General features: G+C 40.4%; 1 protein-coding gene across 1 annotated transcript; it reads left to right on the top strand.

Annotated features, from left to right (window-relative positions):
* The first annotated feature begins 8,577 nt into the window (after positions 1-8,577).
* On the top strand, positions 8,578-9,142 carry LOC120445524 (glutaredoxin-C4). The gene has a single exon (XM_039625986.1). It carries the CDS (start codon positions 8,713-8,715, stop codon positions 9,061-9,063), a length of 351 nt encoding a protein of 116 aa, XP_039481920.1. The 5' UTR covers positions 8,578-8,712; the 3' UTR covers positions 9,064-9,142.
* Positions 9,143-15,463: the final 6,321 nt, after the last annotated feature.

The following is a 15,463-nucleotide window of genomic DNA, read 5'->3' as shown; positions in this document are numbered from 1 at the left end:
CGTACTGTCTGCCTCGGAAAATGTTCTGTTTTTCTTGGGGGTTCTCCTATTTTTATTCGTTTTCTGGTGTGTCTAGTGCGTCTCAAAGGGTTTCACACTTTGTATGTTGGCGCCAGGAGCCAAAGGCAGCATATGAAAATATTTGTAAAGCCTTTCGCAATGTGAAAACAGTTTGTGTGACTGGAACAAGTCTGGGGGAAAGTTGAAATGTACATATTTAAGGTTCATTTTGGTTTATTACAAAAACACATCCTTAAATAATAAGTTGTACCAGAGCTAGTTTAAAACAAGTGAGAACGCTAAGTCTTAGGCACATATGAAGTTAAAAAAAAATAGAGAAATCTTCTTTCATGCTGAATTTTTAGTTCATATAATTTTAATTGCCAGTAAAACGAAGAGCAATCAATTTGTTGAATGGTTCTTGTGCAAACACCTTAAAATGCCATAAATTCCGGACGACTATTTATTGTTTTTATCGGCTGACCCAATTTTCCAACATTTCCAACGAGCAGAACAGAAGCTTTTGCCTACAAAATGGATGACCCTACACATCATTCATTGCCATTTCTTTCGATACCTAAGCCATTGTTTTTTGGCCATTGGCAAACAATACGACAAATTGGTATTGCATTGTCTATCTCTACTCCCTATCGGGTTTTGCAATTTTCGCAAATTGTTTTCACGCAAAATATTTGCGTTTAACTGCTGTTTCGAGTGTGTTTCGTGAATGTGTGTGTGTGTGTGTGTATCGGGATATCGGGATATCGGGATATAGTATATCTGCCATTTATATAGGCCATTAATATTGCATTTTTGTTGCACTCGAAACATTCATCGATGGCTGAATGCGATTGTTGTCAGCCCTTTTTGCACTCGCTGCGCTTCAAATAGCACAAATTCCTCGACATTTTCGCAGATTTGGATGTTTTTCGCAGTTTTGCATTTTCTCATTTTTGCATCGAAATTAATTTGCGTAAATTGTATTAAATGTTTTGCCATGCCCAGCAAACTGTGCAAATTTTAATTGAATGCCTTTTGTTTGCCTCCGAATAATTCAGCAATGTTTGCCTTTGTTGCTGTAGTTTTCGGCCTTGTTAAATCGTTTTTCCACTCCAATTTGATGGCCCCCCAAAAAAATAGTGGCGCGGATTGGTCTCGACGCGATAAACGGATAAACGGATCAATGCAATTTGAACCGTTCAATACTAATTGTTTTATGGATTGTATTATGCTTTAATTATTTCTCTAAAAATAAATATGCCTTTGTCACCTGTAATCTGTCAGCTTGGGCATTAGTTTTAGTTAATCCTCGAAGATTATCTTTTGAGAAAGAAAAACAGGAATACATACACAATGAACTATTGAGTTTAAAGCAATGAGGAAATCTTGTTTTCAAAATGAGTTCCTTGAACCCAGACTAGGACTATTTATCCTTGAACTCCTTGAAATGTCGCTAGTATCTTTTCTACATCCACCCATCAATCAATTCCTGAGCAAGCATGCCCAGCATCCATAACCATGCTATTGATGAATTGCCCCTTCAGCCAGTGGCCAGAAAATAAAAGAGATTTTAATTAAAAGCCGGCGAGGCGGGACAGTTGCACTTGCAGTGCAGCGAATAAATCTTTTGGCGCGACCGCAAGACACGAGGCGCATTCAAAATGCTAAATTAGTAAAATGTCACTTTCGCTTTCAAGTCGCAAGGCAAAATTCCAGGGGGCAAAAATGCGGTGTGCATTGTTGTCGGCACTGATCAAAGCCGCAAAATCCAACGACGACGGAGATGCGGCAGCCACATAAATTATCACGGCCTAAGCAGGCGCAGACACTTGCCAAATGTGTTGGCCACCAAAGGGGGGGGCACAACTGGGGAGAAAAGGGGTGCAATACGAACTGGTGTCGCGCGAAATGTTGCACATGTGGCAAGCGATGCATTGACACACTTCAAAGGCGTCTACTGTGCACCTAAGTGGGCTGAAAGATTTAAAGGGAGATTTTAATGACTGCGTAGACTTCTTCAAATTCAAAACAAAATATTTATTATTTTCAACCGCCAAATAAGTAACGATATGATACATATAATTTTACTATTTTAATAGTTGTGGTAAAAAGCAACTATAAAATATCTAAGCTTAGACCAGTTATCTTATAAATGGTTTTCCTCTATAAAACACTAGTTACTAGGCAATCACTTAAATAATTTTACACAGCTTAATATCAGTTACCACACTTGATTTGTTTAACTACTGCCCTAAGGCCACCAAATTGAGTGTGAAAATGGTTAAGTACTATTGGATATCTGTAAAATCCATACCATATCTTCTGGTTGGCACACATTTAGGAGAACTGAATTCTTTGCTGTTTGCAATTGCAACTTGAATTGTATATCGCTAATCGTAAATATTACAATTTGGCCAGCGGATATGACTGGCTACAAGAAGTGGAACTGGATTTGGGCCAATAAAACGCCGGCGTGCATAAATCCTGAGCCGTTTATTGGGCAATCTCCAATAGAAAGGAGTATCTCATGGATCGTTTGTAATGGTCAGGTAGCGTCCGGTGAAATAGACTAATAATGTATGACAACTGGACTTTTGTAGGAAATTAGTCAAATGTCAGGAAAGTTCATAGAAACCATTTATGATGTGTATCTTTTTATTATTTTAAAATAAATATCTTTCAGCCAAGCCCAGCTTGAGTATCGACTCAAAATTGAATTCCATGGGATCCCATTGGACAACTTCATTCCATCGCTGTGGACGTGACTTAGCCACTTTCACGTTGACCAAGTCCATTGCCTAGTCAATCAAACAAAGTTTGATGTCGAGTAGCTGGCTGCATTTCCATAAGTTAACTACCGTTCTGGCACTCTGAAACACATGTCACGCACTTCCCGAACAACTGGGAAAAGCTGGAAAAGCCCACGCGGTGGCAATTTCAACTCCACTTCACAGCTGGCCAGTCCGAGCCAAGAGTAATGCCAGTCTATGGGAACAAACCCACGCCGGAGCAGAGTCTCCAGGCCATCTGTAAGTGGAGCGAACAAAATAATCAAAATGGGAATAAAATCAAAACATCGCGGCCACTGGCAATTTGCATGTGCAACGCCGAATCTGTTGCGAAATCAGCTCAAAAAGAGCTGTATTGAAAAAAGAAATAGTTTTAAATTTATTTTTTAAATACTTAAGGTCAATAAACTATATTGCCATAATTGTAATTTTAAGAAATATAAGCCAGATTAAAATATAAGCATATATTTGAACTACTATCAGTGAAGTCTGTATGTTAAGTCTGTATTTATTTAATATAAATTTATAATATATATATTTCTTATATACAGAACGTACAAAAAATTTCTTATTTATCATATTTAGATTTTTTTTTAGCTAGGAAAAAGCCATGTGCGCATCTCTACGCTGCGGGCTACTTGAAGACATCGCTGGAGGCGCCTCCTTTGCAGTTGGCAAGGCGAAGTGGAGTGGAATTGTGTTTGAAGACACTTGTTGGCTGCCCGCCAGTTGAGGATGAGGATGGGTATGGGGACGATGATGGTGATTGCGAATATAGCGGCGATGATGATCGCGACCGACGACAGCATAACAAATGAACATTTAGATGGAGTTGCAGGCAAATGCCAGCGGGCTTCGCATCTCTTCACCATGCCACGCCACTCGAGCGGCTCCAGATGGAGCTTCAATTTAAAACATCAGCTTACAGATAAAAAATTTTCCAATAACATTTTGAGATGAAAATTTAAGAATATTAGTAAATCTCAACATGTCACATGACCTAGAATTTAGGTAAACAGAACTCCTAAAGTGCTAAAAAAGTTTGGAAAGGATATTTAAAGGGTTCTGACTACTTATTAGACAAAAGATGTAAAGATGTGCCTATATCCCATTACAAAAACTTCTTTCTTAGTCATATTCCTCAACTTGAGTGACTCTGCTTAGTTAACCAGAGGCCGTTGACGGATTCATCTTGTTCATCGCACAGGAGCAGGAATAACTAGGATTGCAGTGGCTCCGCCTCCAACTCCAACTGCAATTGGCTTTATTAAACGCTGGCCTGTCAGGCTCAGATTGGGTTTTTTTTGCAGAGAGCCAGATGCGCGATGAGTTGTTGAAAAGTTAAAATGGATTTTACGCAAAGTTTTTAATTTGCCGCTCTTTTGCCACAAATCGTTGACCGTTGCAGCCCGTTCTATTCTCTTTACTGCGCGTAATTAAAAATCTTGAATTTCTTTTACAGAGAAAACAAAACTTTACTCGTTCGAAGAAAACCCACTGTTATCGTACAAAAGCTAGTGTTCGATTTTCCTCAAAAATGTTACTTCATATTTGAGTTGGAGCTTATTAAAAACTTGGATTTTCATTCCATATCGCAAGCACATTTTCTTCCTGTCTTTTGTGCAAAGGTCTTATTGTTTGTGGTAACTTTTTGGTGTTGTTATGAAACACTTTAAGCCCAGTTTGCCTCCAATTTTATCAGCCACACAATTTTTGCATTAAAAGTTACACAATGCCTTTAAAGGACAACCCACGCACAACCGTGGATGCAGCTTTTGAGCCAAGTCACCATCGGCGTCTAGACATTGGTAAACAAAGGACAAAAGACTTTTTTGCCACTATAGCCAAAGAACAAAAGCGCCAAGGAGTTCCACCAAAAAGTGCGTTGGAAGTTTTAGAGGTTTTCTTATTATACTTTTGGCTCCCTGATATTTGGCATAATGCACTCAAAGAACATAATTGCGCTTAGGTGTCGGCTTGTAAGGAACTTTCAACTTAACTTTATTTTGAGTGTGACTGGCACCAAATTAAATGGTTTTCATTGTGCAGTTATCGGATATTGTTAAAGTTTTCGCTCTTACAGTATATAGAAAAGCAATTTCATATTAAATGCTAGACCTCCTCTTTCAGTTTATATATTCTCGACTTATTAGACCCCAATGCAACTCCAGCTCTTCAGTTAGTCATTCAATCTATCCACTGCTGCTCAGCCTTTCTTTTGGCCACGCTAAGGTATTCAGTGAGCAATTTGCAATTTATATTTGGTTAGCCAGGTTGTCAAGGAAGCGGCTGCCGTTGCAGTGGCAGTTGCAGTTGCAGTTGCTGCTGCAACGTGAGACAATTGCAACGAGCTGCACAAATTAGTTAAATTACAGGCAGTTGATTAGAAAAAGTGGCTTTGCCCGTTGCATCTTCTTCGTGGCATCTAAGGCACTCCACTCCACTCGTTCTGTGCCGATTGTTCAGATTGCCGTGTCTTTTTGCAGCCTTTGCCGCTAACGAAGCTCAATTCGAGCGCCAAATTGAAATTGATTGTGACATTTGATCATGCGTTTGTCTTGCCTTTCTGCCTCTAGTCGCAATGGGAAGAGATGGCAACAGGGCGGGGGGAAAGAGACGGCCGCTTGTCTTTGGAATTTGTGCGGAAAATTGCTGGAGCGGTAGGCGCGCAGGTGTGCCTAGTTTTCCTTGCCATTTTCCATCTTCCTTTTTTTTAAGCTGTAGCTTCGGCTTTTCTTGGCTGATACGCACTGGATTAATTGGACGGATGTGCATTGGGTTGATGAGTTGAGCCAAGACAACTGGAGAAAACTAGGGAGCTGTAGGCTCAAATGCCAGCTGGTGGGCCTCTTCTGTCGGAGATTAAGATGAGCTTTATTTTTAAGGCGCCAGCAGAAAGAAGTTGAAATTGCTTTGGTGTTGGGTGAGTGAAAAATGCGTTGGCTGCTGTGAGATGTGAGATTTCGGGATGTGCAAACTTGATTGAAAAATGGAATTACCTACTTCTGCAACTGTACAAAATATATAGTTTATACTATTTCTTTCCTTTAAACAACAATGGATTTATTAGCTAAAATACTTTTACCATTACCAAAACTGTACGTCATTTGATTAAGCTTTCCACCAGGTCAAAAGAACTATGAATATGTGAAGGCGTCTTGGGTCTGAGCTGAGTTCAGCTGGCGAGCATTTCACTGGCAGAGCTGGAAAATGGGGGAATCCCCACATGAATAATTACAGCGCACGCAGTTCATTTCATTTCGCTTGTGGGGGTTGGAAAACCCTTTCGAGAGGGAAAAGCGCGAGGCACATGAATGAAAATATTTAATGAAGAAATTTATAACAAACTTTTGCAAATGGCAGCAGACTGCTGGAAATGGCTGTGGATAAAGAGGAGAGCGGCGTGGTAAAAAATTATGAACATTAAATGTAAATTAAGCTAATCAATTAGGTCCAAAATGTGCTTAAAATTGGCAACGCTTTCCTCAGTTCACCGACAGAAATTATATAAAATTAAGATAAGGCAGCATAATATATAAATATATTACAACAAATAAATAGTATATAAAAAGTGTATAACACTTCAAAGGCATACTTTTATTTGCTTCGGAGTTAAAAGTTTTAATAGGCAAAATATCAATTTAAAATGTCGTGCAGTGTACGCCAGTTAAAGTACTATCCACTAGCGACTTCTGGCCCATTTGCTGCGTAACCCAATTAGCCAAAGCAGGCGAATTCCTCCGCTCCTCACCCTTCATCCGCTATAAATGACCGACATTTAAATTGTGATCAATTGAGGACTCTTCTCATCAGCACACCCAATCCCCTAAACCCATTCAATCCTCCGGAGCAACTCCATAGTATCTGTTGCCATTGCATAGTTGAGTTAATGATTGGAAATTAATTTGTCAGCCGGGGGAATGGGCCAATGGGATTACGCAATTGCGTAGACAAATTGCTGACAATTAGCAGGGAGTGCAAAGACGAAGACAAAGGCATTGTTCGTCAGGCGATTTCTGGATGATTTCCAGCAGTTCTGCTCAGGTGAATGGACCTCTGGCTCCAGTTCCACTTAGTGGACAATGGCTATCGATCTGGGCCAGGTGTGGCGGCGATAGGGTATTGATGGGAATTAAGTAGTTGATTAATTGCCAGTTGGGTGATTCTATTGGGAAACGGATAAAGTACACAGTTAACACCTTAAGAGATCATCAGTCTTTGAATGTAATTTATTGCCATTCTTACAGCAGTTAATTGAGAAATACAAAAATTTGTGTACTTTCTGAAAACTTTTCCTACAACCTAACAACTTTATTCCTCTTACACACTATGTAAACTCTTTCTGAAATAGCGCACAAAGTAACATTCTTAATGGTCGTTCCAAACGAACCGAGAAATTCCAGTCAAAACAATAAAAAGGCGTCACCAAGAACGAGAACATGCTGCCAACTTGAATGGCCTAATCAAATTAGGTACTAATCCTTGGGAAAAACCGCGAACAATTTAAAATGATTGTTAAGTAAATTTCCCAAAACAATTACGCTGGTCTAGTGCACACTGAGGCGAAATCCTTCAAAGAGATTCCAGTTATGCGCAGGCGCGATGAGAGGATATTTCTTATTGCATGCGATAAATTTGTAGCATGTCGGGAATAAAGGATGATTAAGGACGAAGAACTGGCGCTTTACATATGTGTAAATTGTTAGCAGATGGCCAATGAACAAGACAAGACAACAATAATGAGTTGGCCTATGGTACTGGTGAGGGGTTTACTTTTTGAAGCAACTGAAGAAAGGATAATCCACTTAGGAGTGCCTTTGGCTACAGTGTATGTGTGGGCAATGTCCTGGCGACAACAAAGTTGCGCACACAGTGAAAAACTCCTGAACATACACAATTTAAATTACTAATTCAACAAATTTGTATTTTTAAAATTATATTAAATAAATGCAATCTATAAGTTTGTAAATAAATGTATTAATATTATTAAAAAAATTTTTAAAATAAACGATTCATTTAGGTTTTCTTTGTGTAAACTTGAGAGATGGGGAGAAATTGTTTTATTACCCGGGCGAAGTCGTTGAGTGTGTGTTGACTGAAAACAAAGGTGCGCACAATAAATTACATTGTTACACGGAAACTTACGACCAGGACACGGACACACATTCGCATATCTGTACGATATCCACACATGTGGAGGAGGTCCTGGCAGGAAGTCAGCAACAAGCGCCGCGTTAATGAAAAGGATTTCTCCGGCATCCACATGTCTGCAGTTAGTTTTGCCACCTAACTCACATCTTTCAACGGAACTCACTTTCCACTTTTGGGTTATTTAATATTTAAACTCCAGCCAGACAGTGGATTGCCAAAGCAGGAGGACAAGGGAGCCATAGTCCTGTCTTTGATGTCCTCGACCCATTAGTTGAGGTCTCAACTTTTGCATAAATAAACGCCTTAGTTCATTAGTGAGTCTCGCCTACAGCATCGCCCGATTCTCGATTGCAAAAAGGGTTTCCTTTGGGTTCCGTTTGCGGTTCCCTGAACCATCGGTTACTGCGGTTAGCTTTTCGGCCCAGAATTTCAGTGAAAGTGTCATAAGCCTGGCTAAAAGGGCACATTTTATGACGGAGCAGACCACAGTTACAGCTGGAAAATAGTTGGCTTGTTGTTTTGCGGCTTGTGTTTAATGCCTAATGATTTTTTAATCAAATTTTAAGTAAGAACGAAATTTAAGAGCTTCTTATGTTGTCGTTGTTTGTTATCCCGAAGCAATCCAAGCTATCTGTGAAACTCAGCCACTGATGTTCTACCCTTCGAAAACGTTCAGTCGAAAGCGGTTGCTCAAAATTCCATAGCCCCAAAGCCTTGCCCCCTTTTCCGAACTTTTTTCGGTTCCGGACATTCCGCCTAATCCGCTCGATCCATGGGTACGGTGGTCAGTACCCTGCAGCGACCCACTCTCTTCGTGAGCATGGACAGCACGCATGCGCAGTTCGTGCGGGAAACCATCAGCAGCAACAAGGTGGTGATCTTCAGCAAGAGCTACTGCCCCTACTGCAGCATGGCCAAGGAGCAGTTCCGGAAGATCAACGTCAAGGCGACGGTGATCGAGCTGGACCAGCGGGAGGATGGCAACGAGATCCAGGCGGTACTTGGCGAGATGACGGGATCGAGGACTGTTCCGCGATGCTTCATCGATGGCAAGTTCGTGGGCGGCGGCACCGATGTGAAGCGCCTATATGAGCAGGGCATACTGCAGAAGTATTTTCAGTGAAAAGTGGGTCGTCTTATGATTTTCCATTTGATTTTATTGTTCTGCAGTAATAAAGAGAAGCAGTTGGAGAAGTACCAAACCTATAGTTTTTACATGTGCAAAAATATTAAATAAAAAGTGCTTACTTTGATCAATTAAATACAATTTCCTTGTGACATTTTAAAAATTTCTCCATCGAGGGAAAATGACCTTAAGTGCAAAGTGGAAATGCAAACAGGAGGCGGAAACACAGAGCAGCCTTTTATCTGCTCAATATGATGCTTAAGCTGCTCCTGACTGGGATCACAATTGTCTGAGGGCGCGGGGTGAGCAATTAAGGAACGAGTCCTTTCGAAGGCTGAGCTGAATGCGCTTTTCCTTCACCTGCTGTCGGCAGTCGTGTTTCATTGTTGGCCTCCATCCTGGCTTCCATTTCCCGCTCTCATCCCCCCTTTCCAATCCATTTGCATATGGAGAAGTTGAGTGCAACGTCATGAGGTCAAGGCTCGAAGCTCGGAGCATTAAAGTTTCAAGACCCCATCGAACAATTCTCAAAGGGCATGCCGGATAGTGGGCATTTATATACTGAAAATACATACATATTATTCGTAGTTCAGGCAGAAACGTTTGCTTAAATTGATTGAAATGTGCTCCAAATTGATTGTAATTTGTTTGCCGAAATGTGTACTTTCCTTTTTTCATTTTCAAAATTCAATGCCGAATGCAGTCTACCGTCACACACGCGAAAAATATTCGCCATTCACTTGTGCAAACATAAAAATTGTCACGGCACACGTGTCGTATGCGTAATTTGGCTCATCCGATTGATTTTGGGGTAAAATCTCGCCACGAAAGGATTGATTATGAAAATTGGTGAGCCATTATTTCATGAAGCCCTGAAGTGGTAAACAAATTTTCACCTGATGTCTTTCGCTTCGATTTGATTTTTGTGTACATTTTATATTGATATTTTTCTGCTTAGGGTATCAAGTTGTTAGATTTCATTAATTACAAGTTCAATGCCGTTTAAAAAATTTTGCATTTAATAGAGTTTTATAATCCCTAAACTATAGCTAAATAACTTTATTTTTCTTATCAAGAGCGGAAACTTGTTATGGCTACCGACACAAAGAAATTACAACTCAAATGAAATGGAATTTTTTACGATGCCAAACGCTGGCCATAATGTTTTTTCCTCTTTTTTTAGCCAGCTACAAAAACCGATGGGAGTGAAAAAAAAGTGTTGCAGTGGCATATAACTTTGTTTTAATTTGTTGAAGGATGAATGCAATTGCCACCGATGGATTGTGAGAGTGAGACGATGGGTGCCTGTCGCTGACTAACTCAATAAAAAATGCATTTGGCATTTTGATTGCGATATTATCTAGTCAGTGGGGCAACTTTGTTGCCGGGCCTTAATTTCATTTGTCCAGACAATTTTTAATGGCTAATTTAATTGGGCGTGTACGTACAATGTATGCGCCACTCAATCTTTCAATTATCAGCGTGTTAAGTTCCATAAAACGAACGAAATTCCAGCATGAAAAGAATTTATTAGAATTTTCTTTTGACCAGACGAGTTGCGGACTTGCATAGTTCTCGTGGCTCCAGACCATTTCCGCCCTCATCCTGATCCCAAAAACTGTGGCAGCCAGACCAGACTCCTGTTAGCCCATCCATATATCATATAGTTTCCACCAACTCTGTTTGCCCAACTGCATGCGCTGCGAGTTGCAGCGGCTCCTTCGCCTTTGATGGACGATTTATTAAGCGTTTTATTATTAGTTTTCCCGTTCGGTGGCTTTTGTGGCATTTTTGATTACAAATTCCAGGGCATCCGAGTCTTGTAATTACCAAAAACGACCGAAAAATGGCCGGATATCCAATTGTTGGAGATTCTTCTTGCGGCTATCGGTAAGATATATGGGTTGCTAAAGTGTTTACTATAACAATTAGCCAACTTTTGTGTTTAAAGCTTTTACGTTACATTTTATCTTTAGTTGTGTGTTTATATATCCACGACTATCACATTTCAATCGTGCATCTAATAACATTCCATCAGTCTTGAAATGCTAGCCTCTCTGGAGTTTTGCGACTTTGGGGGGAAAACGTGTTAAAATTTCTCAAAACGACACTTGCACGTAACATGTCATGCCAACATATAATTATATTATTGCTGTATTTCTTTGTTTTTACACATGCTATCCGTACGGTGACTTTGAGCCAGGTCCAGTCTCAACTTTGGCCATGGCCATGCAACTGAGATCTTCACCAGCTGATAAACATTACAGGACTATAGGTACACTGAAAATAATATATACCAAACCTATTTTTTAATGAAATAGCTTGAATACCTTCTTTACCTTTAATAAACAATATTCTACAAAATCCTAAACAAAGTATAAGCCAGTTGTGTACGTGAAACAAGTAGTTTTTTATAAGTGTACACTGCAATAGAAAAAGTAATGGCAACGATGGGGAAGCAACGCACGTGTTAACAAGGATGCGATAAAAAAAATAGTAGAAGTGAGGAAGTAAATGCCGGAATGACAGGAAATATGTGTGCGTGACATTGTTACTCCGGTCTGCCAACCGGAACCAAAAGTGGGTGGCTCCCATTGTCGCTATTCCCCGACTGCTGGATGTCAACACGAAAGCAACAGGATATGTGTATACAAAATTATATAGAATATGCACCACCTACTTGGAATATGTATACCAGCATTTCATGTACAAATTTCACAGAGTTATTATCTAAAATGCAATGAAAGATCAATGCCAAAACAATTGTTGCAAACGGAAATCAGTTTGTAGAAGTATTTTCGAGAGTACTATCAATAATAAATGTTGAATTCCGCACCTATACAACAAATTTTCTATGAGATGCTAAAGTTGCCACCAAAGTTTGCCGCCAACTTTGCGCCTGAACTCCCCGTGGGATCATTGGTCCCATCCCATTCCCCGCCCACATTCAATGGAAATTTGATACCTTGCATTTTAGCTAAACTTTCAACTTTTGGGGTCCATTAATCAATTAATTACGTATTTTATGAATACTTCACGGGGGAACGACGACTTGGCATCATCACAATCGCTTGGCTTTTGGGAGTTATCCTGGGGAGGAAATGGGCATTTTCGTAAGGAGTTTACCGAATGAATATTTTAAGGAAGTGTTCTAGACAACCGGGAAAAGAGTTTTGCCGGCATAATCGAGGGCCCGTTGACGAGATAATAAGTTGAGGCCGGCAGAAAGGCAGAAAGGGATAATGAGTTCGAGTTGATGAACAGCCAACTTTCAGAGGAATAAGCAATAAGAATATGCGAGCAAGGGTTGCGAGCAACAAAAAAAAAAAAAGAAAAAAACTTTCCGACTAATTAATTAAATGCGCTATAAAAATGTTTGCTGTTCTTGGTCTGGCAAAAGTTGAAGCATTAAAAATGGGCGGCAGCCAAAGAAAAATGGCGGAAAGGAGTGCACGGCAAATGTTTAAGTTATGCGAAAATGTTGACGCAAAAAATTATGCAGGTGGGAAACGGTCGGTTGTTTGAGTTCCCACTGTATTGACATTTTTTGTTCTCCCACCATCGCGATAAGAAAAAGTTTTTAATGAGTTTACCAAATGCCGCGCAATGCTTAGAGGAACTCGAGATGTTCAGTTGCCAGCGGAAAGTTTCGAGTTTGGCTCCTGTATGCCACGATTAATTTATTAGAATTTTATTTGAAGCTTAAAAGTTTCAGAGGCATTTTCAGATAACAATTACCCAAAGCATTTCTAATTTATGAACTAACTTTACTAACAAAATCTATCTACGGATTTAACTAAGCTAATTTCTTCGAAGCCAAAGAAAGATTTATATATAATATATCGTAACTTATGTATAATCCATGAAATATGGAATCATTTGAATTATTTGCTATAAATCAATATGGTAATAATTTATATTACTTTCCATTTATCCTATTCAATAACCAATAAGATTTTTGCAGGAATAAAAATGCCTTACCATAACGGTTATAGTTTTTCCTGTTTCAGTAATGGGATTTTATTTCCTTGTGCTGTAAATATACCTGAACTGAATAGGTCTAGTGTCTAGTGCACGCTCCTCCTGCTTACAATCGCTCATTTGTCAACATCATTCACAATAGCTGTCAATGGCAAGGAACTCGGGGGGATTGCCAGCGCTATTCAATGCACCTTACTACCAATTTCACATACTCGTACATACATATAGCCGCCCTTGGGGCACATACATACATATTCCCATATTTACCTGACCCCCACACATTAATGGTCAATTTCATTCCTATTTGATTGCATAGGATTGTATACGTCTGGGCCAGAGAAGAGTGAACCGGACCTCTTGCAAATTACCGCAGCCTCCTGTGGAGAACACTAAATGCGCGTTCGTGGGGCTCATTCGGCTTACGGGCACCCCGAATCTCCTTCGCATCCCCCGAAGGACCTCATGTGGGTTTTGTCAAATTAGCGCATCGTTTGTTGTGCGCTCCATTGGGCTCTTCGAACAGAAAAACGCAAAAGCTTGTTAATTTAAAGTCGAATACCCGGCTGGCCATTTCCTCAGTAGTCGCCACTTGGCTTCAAGTCGTTCACAGTGGGGTACACAAATTCATTCGTTCACAAGATGGGTATGCAAATAAAACAATACCACTCAGAGAAATATGAACACAGTTGGATTTTTATCAGTGAATCGTTGGAGGAAGAGAACACCTTTAATATTTATATTATTCTCCAGAACTTAAGCTTTTAAAAGCACTCTTTTGAGATATTCTCTCACCCCGTTGCAAATTTCATTCAGAACAATCGACATCGAACTTCAATTAACGAGCCTAGCTGGAAATGTTTTGAAATGTCCCCCAAATGGCAGCTTTCTATCCGATTTTCCCCCGGCAATCCGTACGCCAGTCCGTATCTAAGCCAAAGCCAACATCGTTGGCATCTGGTGGGCATCGGCATCGTTATTTGATGTCCTCGAATATCTAGCCGTTACAATTCATCAAACAAGCGAATGGATATTACTTCATCGAGTGCTATATTAAATACTTGAACCGAGCGAACAACGAAATTGTCAACGAACAGCAATCGAAACGACCTCAAAAGTGGGTGGGCATGGGTCTATTGTGCGTGGGGGTATGGGTGTGCTAGGTAAAAGTGACTGCTGCGAGCACGAAACAAAAGTAAATTGCAATAAAAGTTTTGTAATTGACAAACGGACAACAAACAAAACTCCACTTCAGTTGTCGGTTGTCGTTGTTTGCTGGACAGCAGCTCGGTCAACGGATAGGATGTGGTTAGGTGGCTGGGTGTTTGGGTGGATGGGCGGCTGGGGTTCAGTGGCGGATCCGATGGAGTTGAGGGGGTTGGTCAACAAGGGGGGGCAGTTGGTTGACTGAAGTCTGCGCTGTTGGAGGCTAAACAACTGGCGCTGGCATCAACAAAAACCGATTTTCCAAAAAACAGGAAGCGGCAACAGCAGCGCGAATGTTGGCAAAATTGGGGGCCCAGTTTTGCCCCACATCATCATTACACTTCAAAATAAAGTTAACGCTTTCTGAAAGTATTTAAAGTATGATTTCTTATTAAATTTTGAAGTTTTAAGAAGTTGTGGTGACCATAAAACACGTTAGCAGTTAGCAAACTAAATGTTTCATTTATCCAATTAATTTCTAACAATTATGTGAGATTTTTGCAGTGCAGTTACCCGGCTACTGACAAGACTGTCTCATCATTTCGTACATTTGCGCCCGCATATTGACTTTGAGCGAGGCGCACAAACGATTCACAGATTTAAGAAATAAAAGTTTAGTGCTCCGGCGAGCAAATCTGTAGCCGCCAATGCCAAAACAGCCGAGCCACCCAGACCTGAGCACACACCACACACACAGAGCATCGGGTGGTGTGGGTGGTTAGGGTGGGGCACCCTCTGTCAAAGCAAACAAAAGACGCGTCTGTGGTCGTTGCTACCCCTACCGCTCCTCCAGAATCCACAGGATCCACTGAATCACCCAGCTAACCCACCCATCGAACTACACATTTTGTCGTCAGTGGCTTGGGGACTTTGACTTGTCGGATCTGGATCTGAATCGAAATCGGAATCTGAATCGGAATAGGGATCAGGATAGGGTTGGATGTTGGATGTTGGGACATGCTGGGCTGCAGGGCTCATTGGGCACAATTAAATGGCATTGCGCGTTTTGGCGCAGCACAAAAAATCGCCACCAAAAAAAGGGACAGTAAAACAAAGGGGACGACGCATTTAAACAAAGTATCACGACTCTTCAACTTCTTTTTTAGGAATTTTTTATAGATTGTGTAAAAAATATGTGCCTTAAAAATTGAAACCCTTATTTACCTATCAAATACCTAGTTTATTCAAGATAGTCTGCCACATTTACTACAAC

The sequence above is a fragment of the Drosophila santomea genome, chromosome 2R, assembly GCF_016746245.2.
Source record: "Drosophila santomea strain STO CAGO 1482 chromosome 2R, Prin_Dsan_1.1, whole genome shotgun sequence".
NCBI lineage: Eukaryota > Metazoa > Arthropoda > Insecta > Diptera > Drosophilidae > Drosophila > Drosophila santomea.
Note: the sequence above shows the minus strand (reverse complement) of the source record. Positions and strands in the feature narration are given on the sequence as shown.

Excerpts from the sequence above, each read along its gene's own strand:
- LOC120445524 (XM_039625986.1), top strand. The coding sequence starts at position 8,713 with ATGGGTACGGTGGTCAGTACCCTGCAGCGACCCACTCTCTTCGTGAGC.